Source organism: Maniola jurtina, chromosome 4, assembly GCF_905333055.1.
Source record: "Maniola jurtina chromosome 4, ilManJurt1.1, whole genome shotgun sequence".
Taxonomy (NCBI): Eukaryota; Metazoa; Arthropoda; class Insecta; order Lepidoptera; family Nymphalidae; genus Maniola; species Maniola jurtina.
The window spans coordinates 15,370,008-15,383,506 of record NC_060032.1 but is presented as its reverse complement, the minus strand read 5'-3'; the positions used below and the strand labels follow the sequence as shown (position 1 = coordinate 15,383,506).

General features: G+C 36.9%; 1 protein-coding gene across 1 annotated transcript; it reads right to left on the bottom strand.

The window, feature by feature from the left end:
- Positions 1-1,170: 1,170 nt before the first annotated feature.
- On the bottom strand, positions 1,171-6,761 carry LOC123864141 (innexin inx7-like). The gene is made up of 8 exons (XM_045904413.1): positions 6,633-6,761; positions 4,773-5,059; positions 4,448-4,625; positions 4,030-4,177; positions 3,384-3,573; positions 2,715-2,865; positions 2,225-2,414; positions 1,171-1,852 (listed from the first exon to the last, which is right to left on the bottom strand). Exons 2-8 carry the CDS (start codon positions 5,010-5,012, stop codon positions 1,678-1,680), a joined length of 1,272 nt encoding a protein of 423 aa, XP_045760369.1. The 5' UTR covers positions 5,013-5,059; positions 6,633-6,761; the 3' UTR covers positions 1,171-1,677.
- Between the last annotated feature and the right edge of the window lie 6,738 nt (positions 6,762-13,499).

Genomic DNA, 13,499 nt, shown 5'->3' with positions numbered 1-13,499 from the left:
TTCCCAAACATAAAACCGAAACAATCAGTCCAATTAACACAATTGGTGTTCCATCACCGCCACTTCGCGAAACGATATATTCTTTCGTTAGTTTTATGTGCCAAGGGGCCCATAAAGTCAGTAACGAGTGTATTTGTTTGACTAATCTATACATATAATAAAATTGTAGAAAAGTGGTGTCTGTACAATGGAAATATATAAAAAAGTAGCAGGGGTTGTTATTATACCGATGCCGAACCCGAAATTGTAATTAATTTTTTTTTGTCTGTTTGTCTGTGTGTTTGTGCACGATAATATCAGAAACGGCTTATTCGATTTAGATACGGTTTTCACTAATATATTGTAGTAAGCTTCACTTAACATTTAGTTTTATTTCATGTCAATCGGTTCATAAATAAAAAAGTTATGTCAATTTAAAGAATCACGGCGAACATTTTTAACGTACAGAGTACGTACTACACGCCTCGCGCCTGAGCGTCCGTGGCTATATAAAGCGCGAAAAGTCACTATTCCACGCGAACGAAGTCGCGGGCACAGCTAGTAAAGTCAATAATTGGCCTTAATGTTTCATCATCATCATTATCGACCGATACACGTTCACTGCTGGAGTTAGGTGTCTTGTAGGGACTTCCACACGCCACGGTCTTGCGCCGCCTAAATTCAGGGGCTCCATGAGACTCATTTGAAGTCGTCTATCCAGCTATGTCAGTTACTCTAGTTCTACTACGGATCGCTTCAAATCTGGTTTGATTACTTAGAGAAACTCAAGCATAGTTCTCTTCATCCTAATTACACAAAATCTTACACAAAATCTTTAACAGGGCTCTCTCCGTCACTCGTTTCCACTCGTTTCATACAATCGTAGTTCCAATTTCATTTGAACATTAAGCAACCAAAGATTTGTATGAAAATTTTTAAGACCGCGTAACTATGAAACCGAATATTTTAACAGAAATCTGGAAAACCACAGACATAGATATTAGTTTCTAGAATATGTCTGAAAAATTTCATGGACTTTGGTTGCTTAATATTCAAATGAAACTGGAACTACGATTGTATGAAACGAGTGGAAACGAGTGACGGAGAGAGCCCTCTTAACAGCTTTGTGTACGATGAAAATAATCTCATATATACGAGTATGCATTAGAAATAAAATTGCCACAAAAGAACTCCCTTGAGCAAATCGGAGTACTTTTTATTACTATTTATTTAATAAATTAAGTATTACTTTACACAAAATCTTCACCTCTATCAAAACTATCTCTCTTGTATAAATAAGAAACGAAATAATCCTGAATCCTGATAAACAAAATTTTGAGTATCGCATTACTTATTCGATTATTTTTAACACAAAACACAAATTAAATTCTTCTCCAAAGGTTGCAAACATTTTCATCCAAACACTTATTATACCTAACTGTAAATAATTATCATATCAATTCGTTCTATATCCGGTAAAGTACCTACTATAACATCCGGTCACCGGTACTTATACTTATGTACCCGTTAACTAGTAAACGCTTTTGCAGGATCATAATAAAATCGGTAGCTTCTATGCTTACATAATATTATTATTGTCTAACAATACTTGAGCAAGAATTCTACTTATCTTAATTTTTTTTTAAATGCAGCAAGTTGCTATCACAGATTAAGAATGGTCTAACGTTCTTGCGTGTTTCATGAAAACTTTTCTTTCATAAGATCATCCTTTGAGCCTTTCATTGGTAGAGTTTCATCGTCGTAGTCAATTTTACCCAATAGTATAGGCTCGGCACCTTTCTCTTCATCCCCTTTCTGGCCGTATGGCACTTCGCGCTTTTGCAATTCTTCAGCAAGATGTTCGAACAGTTGCCTGAAATAATGTGATTTATTTTATAACTGTAATAAGACAATATTTTTTCTTATTCATTTTAGGGTTTGACTATTTAAATATTCTAAATTCTCAACAAATAATATGAACAAGTAACTTGTAGAACGATTAAGATTAGTAATTCTAAAGTTGGACAGAACGATCTCTATTCAATGAAAATAAATTATTTTAATTTTCTTTATTGATTATGTTGAAACAGTAGTGTGTACTTAATATCTATAGCTTGTTAATACTAGGCTTAAAATAAAATCATTTTAAACTAATAAAATTGCTTCAATGTAGAAAATAAATAGAGAAGTCTTTTGCACGACAGAACAGCTGAAAATATCGATACATGTAAAATAACAAACTTACTGAAACACGATGCCCTTCATGTTCTTCGCGAGGTAGTACAAAAAGAGCCAGTCACCAAACTGGCAGCCATTGACGACCTGGATCACATTATAGGGGTTAAACTTCCTATGGGAAGCGTGCCGGAACATAAGCTCGTTAAACTTGAGCGACCGTCGGTACATGAAGAAAGACAGGAATCTCCAGATAACAGCTGTAAATATGGAAAATAACAATATTTCAAACCAATGATAAAACATAGAAGAAGGACTTAACGTACATAAGGATATCAGACATAGTTGCTAACTATGAGCTTCATAAGAAAGCTTAGAGTCACTTAGCTGGTGAAGGAAAGAACTATGCTTGGAGTTACATGTCAGAAAGTGACCAAATCAAAACCAAAGTAACTGGCATCATCGTTCTGCAGGATTGTATTGTGTAGATTAGATACAATTTTAATCAGATATAGCACTATACCACTAGGCAATACAGATATACACAAAATATAACATACCAAGTAAGGAAGCAATGAAGAGGAATAAGAACCAGAACCACAGCACCACGTAGATCTTCTCGTTTATAACGTTGAGAGCCATAACGCAGAGCGCGTCGTGCTGTTGGATGGAGCCACTGGGACCATATTTGTGGAAGGTGCACTTTGTCACCTGGAATGGAAAACCCGCAACGAATACTATATTATATATCTAATATAAACACATGAAAGGAAGAGCTGACTGAGAGACTGATTTAACAACACATCTCAATTAACTGGACGCATCGAGCTGAAATTTGGCATGCAGATAGCTATGAAAGAATCTTTGAAAACTCAACTGCTAAGGGGCTCAAATAGAGATTTAAAATTTGTGTATTCCACGCGGAAAAAGTCGCAGGCATTAGCTATTGAAACAATAAAAGAAATATTTAAGAAAACCAGTATTTTTAGCTCTGACTCCCAAGCTAAATGGCCCATATCTTGTGAGTCAGTCTAAAGGTATGAGTACATGTCTGCCAAGCCACACTTGGCCAGCGTGGTAGACTATGGCCAAACCCTTCTCATTCTAAGAGGAGACTCGTGCTCAGTTGAGCCAGCGATGGGTTGATCATGATGAAAGGTACAGGTTGGCAGGCAAGAAATAGGAAAAAATATCTTATGAAAAGTTCGCTACAGCTGTCAGACGTTTACCTTAGGGAATATTCTCTCGAGTGGATCATTGATCTGTTGCCACTCTTTATAATCAAGCACGCTTGGTCCCAGTCCCATGAAGGCACCATTAAGAAATATGTCTATCATCCATATTTGGAACATAAGGTGCACAAGATTCGCTATCTCCATTAGGACCAGCCAGGTCGACCAGGTCCTGGTTATCTTTAACCTGAAGAAGAGAGAGAAGTGACCATATAGAAACTAATAAGCAAATATTAGGTAAAATTAAAAAAGCGCACCTAATTGGTCAAACGCTTTATTTAATTCTATCAAAAATTAAAACTTAACTGCTGTCTATACTGAATCCTTACCATGATAAAACTAAAGAGGAAACACAATGACAAAAATAATACAAATATACCTTAAGTGAAAGTAATGAATAAAGTCTATATAGTACCGAAGTTGTTAAGAGAAAGTAATGAAAAAGCTTTTCTCAAAAAACTTGGAATTGAAACAAAAAAGAACATGGAATAAAAGGAAATAATTAGATCACACTTAATAATAAACAACTTTAAACCAATAATAATTAATGTACAGTGCATTGTGGTGATTTTAGATTGTTGTACATTGTACACAATCACCATCGTTACGATTAATCTGCTGTTTAAAAAACCAAAAGAGGTACCTGAGTATAATATCTTTTTTGATGAGATCTATGCGACTATCTAACGTCGCTTTCGATGGAACCGTATTGGCCCCAACTTTCATATCCTCTTCTGCTAACGCCAAACCAGCATATTGTAAACCATCTACGAGAGCTTTAATTCTTCCACCTAGGAAATAAAACAACCAGCTGATAAATTAAGTAACTTTCTTTACTTTTTTTAACATGAAGCTATAACTTAAAGTTGACTAGTCTAAGTACTACACAGATAACGTTTACGTGGAGTGGTGCCAATAATACTGGCTGAATGTCCGTACTGGACATCCAAGCTGATCCTTTGCGCAAAAAGTTGAGCTAGCTCTATAACCACCTAAACCGGATCCAAAATGGCTGAGATGGTGCTGGTACCTTTTCTATGGTGAAATCTTAGAAACCTTACCTTCCTTCTTCTTCCATATGTAATGCGGCATGTAGAAGCAGACAGACTGTATGAAGAGAACGAAAGGCACCCACTGGTAGTACGTGTGGTGTAAGGTCTGGTCCGTCGAAAGGATGGGTCCTACGCCTGGGTGGGGAAGGAACCCGTCTTCGAGAAGACTTTCGTTGTAGTGGCGAACCTGTTAAATATAAAGAACTTATGGATTTTTTTTTTTTTAAATATTACAATAAAACTTAAAGCTAGCCTTATATAATTACTATACAAATCATGCCCGCGTGGATTGGTGCCATTATGTATCACTCTATAGTCTATACATATTACTTACAATGGTAAATGTGGCCATGAAGAAGCAGTAAGTCTGAATAACATGGTCAGGAACTCCTTGATCAGAAATGCATTTGATATGCTCTCCGAAGTACTCTCTCGCGCAGACCAGGATCACGAAGGCCAAGAGCAGTGTGACGGTGGCTTTATAGTGGAGCTTGAAGACCATGTTATTAATCCTTGGCTTTGAGAAACTGAACCGCATACGCGGTGTCAGCGTATTTAGGGATGCTACTAGCATTTTGAATTACTATCTTGACATGAAGGAAGTGTTGGTTTCTGTTGCTCCTGAAATAAAATCATACGAGTATGTCTACTATATTATTTAAAGTGAAAATGTCACAATAAATCTTAAAGACTAGTCTAAGCCTTATCTAATTGCTGTATGAATCATGCCCGCGTGGGAGGTGCCAAGAATACTGGCTGCATTTCTGTGCTGGACAGCTAGGCCGATCCTTTGCGCAAGAAATGAGCCAGTACCCTTCTGTTATCAGAAGGCGGTGAAATGTTTTGTAAATTTTTTAACATAACGTACGTTACGTTACGTAAAATTCCATGAAGCCATGATCTTCAATCGATAAGAAAGGCATACTTGCGCCGCGTACTGGTATGTTAATGATGAAGATGATAAAATGGTCAATTCACAGATGAATCTTTAAAAGGAAATGTGGGGTGATAGCGTATGTCCGAGACTTACCAGAATACTTAGAACTTAGTTATTCTCCAAAGGGTCTTAGCCATTGAGTGAATAATAATAACATAAACTTTCATAAACATTTTATTGCAATGCAGTGCAATTGCACTTATGTTTTGAAAGATGAAACCATGACGATGCTATATCGACCATATTTTAAAACTTAGACCTGAGTACCTATTCTAGTTAAAGTTACAATAGCACAACTATTATAGATATAATGTAATGTTTTTTGACTGCTAATTTTTTAACCCCCGACCCAAAAAGAGGGGTGTTATAAGTTTGACGTGTGTATCTGTGTGGCATCGTAGCTCCTAAACTAATGAACCGATTTTAATTTAGTTTTTTGTTTGAAAGGTGGCTTGATCGAGAGAGCTCTTTTCTAGTTACTGTAACCTTCACTTGTCGGGGGTGTTAAATTATAACACCCCCGACAAGTGAAGGTTTTAACTTACACTTGTATTTTGTCACGTCTGAACACCGGCTTCAAGAAAATTACGTAAAACATCTAATTTCTATTTTTATTAGTTTCATAAAGATACTTTATCTGTACACAATATCTTTATCCTCCAGATATTTTAATAGATAGGGGTGCCATTTTCATTTTCTCTTATCTTGCAACTGGCGCATTTTCCTGCTGATTTTGTTGAATTGTTGGGTTGTCTACATACCTAGCTTCTTTTCTTCATATTTATTATTTGCGGCAATAGAAATACACATTAACTGTCAAATTTTTAACTCTGTACCTATTACAGTTCACGAGATACAGTCGCTTACAGACAGACGGACGGACGGACGGGCGGACGAACAATGAAGGCTTAGTAATAGAACCCTGATGGCACCTTTTGGAACCCTAGAAATCAGTAACCAAGTAGTAATTTAAATATGGTAATTTTGAGTTATATACCTATAACTCAAAATTAAAAAAAACCCCCGACACAAAAACCTTTATAAGAAAACTAGAAAAGAGCTGATAACTTTCGAACGGCTGAACCGATTTTCTTCGATTATAGCTACGAACACACTCGATTAAGCCACCTTTCAAACAAAAAAAACTAAATTAAAATCGGTTCATTAGTTTAGGAGCTACGATGCCACAGACAGATACACACGTCAAACTTATAATACCCTTCTGTTTGGATCTGGGGGTTAAAGAACTGTACTCACCTCACACAGTCTATTTATTCTACAGCCTTCAATCCTTATCAGTCTCAATAGTGCACTTATCATAGAACCGGGAATTCTGAATTTGAAACAAAGCGGCTGAAAGTAACGTGCGCTCCACACTTCTGCCCGGTAGAGTGTGTCAGTGATATCATTTTGATAATGATAAGATATCACGATAGTGTGATAAACAATTACATTACATTTCGACAATCGTAAACCATTTTATTGATAAAGGTAGCTTGGGGATGGTATGTTTAGGTATAACGTTTATTTAGATATTGCTTAAATAATGTTTTAACTGGTTAGTCCGATTTCGTAGATTCAGTAGGTACAGCCACCTATTTGATAAGGGTTTATTTAATTTTATTCAAATACAGGTTAGACCTTGACTGCAATCTCACCTGGTGGTCAGTGATGATACAGTCTAAAATAGAAGGTGTAGGGCAGTTTTCACTAAACCCGTACTTACCTACTCCTTTGGTTTTTACACGGCATCATACCGGAACGCCAAATCGCTTGGCGGCACGGGTCGGCTTTGCTCTAGGGTGGTAACTGGCCACGGCCGAAGCCTCCGACCAGACCAGACCTGCAGAAAAGAAGTTATAAAATTCCAAAACCCAGCAGGAAATCGAACCCATTCATTCAAACTTTAGATAGTGCCTATTTGATAAACAGTAAAGTACGATAACAATAAAGGTTACACATAGACAGATAGACAGACAGACACACTTTCGCATTTATAATATTATACTATATGTATAGTATAATAGTAATGGATCATCATCACAACCTGTCGTCGACTCATTATAATTATGCTGAGCTCGGGTCTCCTCTCAGATTGAGAATAGTTCACTGCGCTTCTCGCATTGGTAAAATCACACCTTTGCGAACAACACAGAGAACTTTTAGACATGCATTTTCCTCATCGATAAAGCGAGTGATATTGGTAACTGCCTAAAATAATAATAAGTAACTCCGAAAAGTTAGAGGTGCATGCCAGGGATCGAATACCGGGCCCCTGGAATACTATACGAGGCCAAAGTCGCACTAGATTATCGCCGCTTTAGAATTTAAAAGGTGCATTGAGACGGGCCTGCCCGCGAAATTAAAATTTAATTTGGGTTTTCTCAATTTGTAAACTAATACGACAAAGTAGGCTTATGGCACTTTAATTGCGCCAATGACAGTATCATCCTCACAGGTTTATAAAAAAATCTTTACTTGAAAGGGTCCAGTTTAAGAAATTAGCTCTAGTATCGACTACAACTCACAAATTGGTCGATAATAGAGCTAATTCCTGAAACTGGACCCTTTCAAGTAAAAAGATTTTTATATAAACATGTGAGGGTGATACTGCCATTGGCGCAATTAAAGTGCCATAAGCTTACTTTGTCGTATTAGTTTACAAATTGCGAAAAACCAAATTAAATTTTAATTTTGCGGACAGACCCGTCGCATCCGCCTTAATACACATTTTTTGAATGGGTAAGTACAGGGTAAAATATAAAAAATAACTTGTATTTGTAAAATTGCAAGTCACGTTATAGGCATTGGGCAGTAGGTAAGAAATGTGATTCACAAAACTTTGTTTTGTTTTTCAATGGGAATACCTTTACCACTTTGTTCAGGAAAAACGTGCGTGATGAAACGCACACCTACTCGTACGTCACAAAAAGGGCCCGCTTACTCTACCTAGGTATATATGTAGTTACCAAATCTTGTGGATTTATAATTTTCGCGACTCGGGTAATCCATTACTTAGTATATACTAGGTAAGTATGCTTAATTTATTATTATGAATGTGACAGTTAGTCAGTCTGTCTGTCTGTTACTCTCTCAAGTTCAACCATAGATGGTCTCAACCGCTGAATTGAACTTGATTTCCATAACGCCTTTCATATTGAGTGCCTCCTTAAACGGAACCTACTGTAAAAATTATGGTTTCTAACCATAGATCAGTCAGTCAGACAGACAAACAGTCAGGACAAGTCTTTCTAGTGATTTGTAAAGTGGTGATAATAAAAAAAAAGAATAACCGGCTGAGTTTTTTGTAGGCTCTTCTTAGACTTGGGCGCATTTGGAACCCCCGTAGCTTTAGTTTTTTAATCCCCGACCCAAAAAGAGGGGTGTTATAAGTTTGACGTGCGTATCTGTGTATCTGTGTATCTGTCTGTGGCATCGTAGCTCCTAAACTAATGAACCGATTTTAATTTAGTTTTTTTTGTTTGAAAGGTGGCTTGATGGAGAGTGTTCTTAGCTATAATTCAAGAAAATCCGTTCATCCGTTTGAAAGTTATCAGCTCTTTTCTAGTTACTGTAACCTTAACTTGTCGGGGGTGTTATAAATTTTTAATTTACACTTGTTTACGTAATTAATTAATTATCACCACATATCATCTTACAAATCTAACAATTGTGACCATCAAAAGGTGTACAATTAACCTACTTTGAATAAATGATTTTGAGTTTGAGTATGTTGTATTGTATGCACTAGTTAATCTTGTAAGTACCTATATCAATACCTGTATACATTACCTACAATGTACCTATTTCCAATGCACTCGTCGAATGTGGGTCACATGTACACAAGGCATCTGTAATGTGCTCGAGTCAATGTGCAGGTGTTATTGCACAGAGAATTGAGGTTATCATAGCTGATATGCGATAGTAATGTACCTACCTACCTGTTGTAAGAAGGCTGGCTTAGGTTACAAAATTCATCTTTATCTTTAACACTGCAGTTCAAAAGTTTTCAATTTTCATGCATATTTTCATGCAACTATATTAATTTTAACCCTGGTTACAAATGGTGCCAAAGTAAAAAAAAAACTACGTTAGTATAAATATTCTATCTACTTATTTTTTGATCGAGGAAGCTTTTCCATAACCTAAGTACCGAACTACGTAGTAGTTACATTTAGAAACATGTAAATTCATTATAATTTAGAGCCTCGATAGCTCAACGGTTGAGGAGCGGGCTGAATTCCGTAAACGTCGGCGGTTCAAACCCCACCCGTTGCACTATTGTCGTACCCACTCCTGGCACAAGCTTTACGCTTAATTGGAGGGGAAAGGGGAGTATTATTCATGATTAGCATGGCTAATATTCTTTTATATAAAAAAAATATATATATAACTATGGTGTAGGACAGGATTGCAGCATATAAACCTACGTGGTTTAACTGGAGCCAAGGATTGTACGATGTAATTTTTTTTTGGAACTTTGGATTGTAAAAAACCCCATCTACTTTTTAGTAAAGTTAGCCCTTTCTTCCTCCATTTTATTAAAAAAAACCGGCCAAGTGCGAGTCAGACTCGCGCACTGAGGGTTCCGTACTCGGGTATTTTTTCCGACATTTTGCACGATAGATCAAAAACTATTACGCATAAAAATAAATAAAAATCTGTTTTAGAATGTGCAGGTAAAGCAGCTTGCATATTATTATGATAACCCACTTGCTATAGTTATCTGACTTTTGAATTTAAAATACTTACTTTTATTTTTTCATGAGCACATTTAAATTTTTAAATGCACGGTTTTTGGATTTTTTCTTTTACTTGTAGTATATAAGACCTACCTACCTGCCAAACATGATTCTAGGTCAACGGGATGTACCCTATCGGTTTTCTTGACAGACACGGCAGACGGACAGATGAACAGACAGACAGACAGGGACAGACAACAAAGTGATCCTATAAGGGTTACGTTTTTACGTTAGAGGTACGGAACTCTAAAATAGGCCTGAATAACTTTACTTGGTAACGCCCTCAGGCTGTCGCGTCATCAGAAACTTTAATGTCATAATATTACCGGTTCCCAGAACGCCCGGTCGGCGGTTACACTATCGGATTTTAAAAATCATTTGTTGCAATAAAAAATGCAAATGTGTGGTCACGACCGCTGACAGGGGCAGCGCTACCATTGGAAAATCTCACGGATTTATCACTCGAATCACGATTGTTTGTAAAAAAGACCCAGAACTTAGTAGTTTGACGACTTCCCTCCCTGACGCAGGCGTTACTTGGTAGGAATGAGAGGAAAGTTTTGGGCTCAATTCCTGGCAGCGGCAATTCGGAAATTTATATATTCTCTCCTCACACACACCCTTTAAACCACTGCCATATCAGTAGAACAACGTAGAAAAGCTTGTGATTATTATTGGCAAAGTGGATGGAAAGTTAATTATAAGAAAGTTATAGCAAAAGTACATGAAGCCTGCATGTCTGCAAAGAAATGGTTTTAAAGAAGGTATGATCATCATTCTTCAGTAATAGGGAACACGACTCAGAGACAGACCCAACCAAGTACCTTGTCATTAATTCATTTTGTTCCTACCGACATGTGATTGTTCTGTGTATTTGTCTCATCCGTGTAATTTTTCATCACTCAATCAATCAATCAGCCTGTTTGCATCAACTGCTGGACCTAGGCCTGCCCGAGAGCGCGCCACTACACACGATTCTCTGCCTTCCTCATCCACCCACTTCCCGCTATCTTCTTAAGGTCATCAGTCCAGCGGGTCGGAGGTTGTCCCACACTGCGCTTGCTGATACGCGGTCTTCACTCCAGAACACGTCTGCTCCAGCGGCCATCAGTTCTGCGGCATTCTCCGCAGCAATCTCAACAAACTGGATAATTTTAATGTATCATAATAGATTTTTATTGTGTTACTATATTCTGTGGTCATACCGATTGTCTACTCTGTCGTGTCTTAAATTAATTTAATAAAGTGAAAATAAAATGATCTTCTAGTTACAATAGTAGTCCTCACGCACACTACAGTGCCTAGTAAATAAGTCCGTGTATAAGCACTAGTGTGCTCTCGGAGCCAGCGCGACTGCATTCTTCGTCGCAATCTCGTTGGACAAACTGGGCAACTGAATATTTGTGGTCATACAATACTCTGTGATCATACCGATTGTCTGTTCTGTCGTGTCTTAAATTAATTTAATTAAGTGAAAATAAAATGATCGTCTAGTTACAATGGTAGTTCTCACGCACACTACCGTGCCTAGTAAATAAGTCCGTGTATTTAAAGCACTAGTGTGCTCTCGGAGCCAGCGCGACTGCATTCTTCGTCGCAATCTCGTTGGACAAACTGGACAACTGTATATTTTGTGGTCATACAATAATCTGTGGTCATACCGATTGTCTGTTCTGTCGTGTCTTAAATTAATTTAATAAAGTGAAAATAAAATGATCGTCTAGTTACAATGGTAGTCCTCACGCACACTACCGTGCCTAGTTAATAAGTCCGTGTATAAGCACTAGTGTGCTCTCGGAGCCAGCGCGACTGCATTCTTCGTCGCAATCTCGTTGGACAAACTGGACAACTGAATATTTGCTATATTCATATATACTTACTTTCTTAATAACCTCAAAATATTAATCAGTGTATGACGGACTTTTACTTTACTAACGATCTATTTTTGTTAATCCAGTCGTAATAAAAAAAATGAAGACAGTTTTTATTAAAAACTAGATATAACCCCGCGTGGATGTAGGTTAGTAAAGGTCTCGTGGGAACTCTTTGATTATCCGCGATAAAAAGTTGCCCTTGTCCTTTTCATGTAAGGATGAGTATCTAGCCACCAAACCATCAAATAGACGAATGCCTCCTGTAATTTTTCATCCATGTGGATTCCTGTTTTTTGAAAAGTCCCGTGCAATCTCTTTGATTTTCCAGATTTAAAAAGTAGCCTAAGAAGGTATGTCCTGTATTTCGATGGCCTCATCAATTTAAAGTCAGCATACTTCCTCAGACTGCGTAGTCAAACATAACTATCATGCAAAAACCATTTGAAAATTTACTCATACTGGCGAAACTTCAAAATAGCTACTTGAGAAGTAAAACAGCTTTCAACTTTTGTACCTTTTACATTCAAAACGGAAGCCTTGTTAAAACGCGTTCTTTTAAAACGAATCATCAAAATACCTTACTTCATAAGACCTTATTCTTTATCGAGGACAGCCAAGTCTCAAACTTGACCACAATTTGACCTGTGACTCACCTACACATGCAAACGCATATAGTGTCTGTACACACATATATGGTAAATCTACACGTATGCAGTCACGCACACATGCAAAACCCGTTCTAGATAAGTAAGTAATTACCTGAAATTTTGCACGTGAATTAAAACTATTTACTTACCTAGTTAAAAAACTCGTATGGTGTCGTGGGACCTATTGTTTCATCGCAGTATTTTTTTTTTTTCTTTATTTATTTAAGGGCTTTGATACATTTAAAAGTACATGTCAGCCCTATTATAATCTAATTAAATACAACAATCGCAGTATTTATGTATCATTTCATTTTTAACCCCCGACCCAAAAAGAGGGGTGTTATAAGTTTGACGTGTGTATCTGTGTATCTGTGTATCTGTCTGTGGCATCGTAGCTCCTAAACTAATGAACCGATTTTAATTTAGTTTTTTTTGTTTGAAAGGTGGCTTGATCGAGAGTGTTCTTAGCTATAATCCAAGAAAATCGGTTCAGCCGTTTGAAAGTTATCAGCTCTTTTCTAGTTACTGTAACCTTCACTTGTCGGGGGTGTTATAAATTTTTAATTTACACTTGTTTGTATTCATGTAAGTATTCATTTCCTTTTTTGCGAGGCGATAGTACCATCCCCAGAAGCTTCAAACATCGAATTTGGAAAAAATACCCATAAACTACAATAAGTAGATCCAGGTGTTGGGCTTTCGTTATAATTCAAAAAACTGCTCAACTGATTTTGATTTTTATAATAAAGAAATAGGTAAATCCTTTTAAAATCTGTAAAACCTAGTGCTATGATTATTATTATTATATCGAACCAAAATAATTTGTACTCAAGTGTTTATTTAAAAAATCAAGTAATTAAC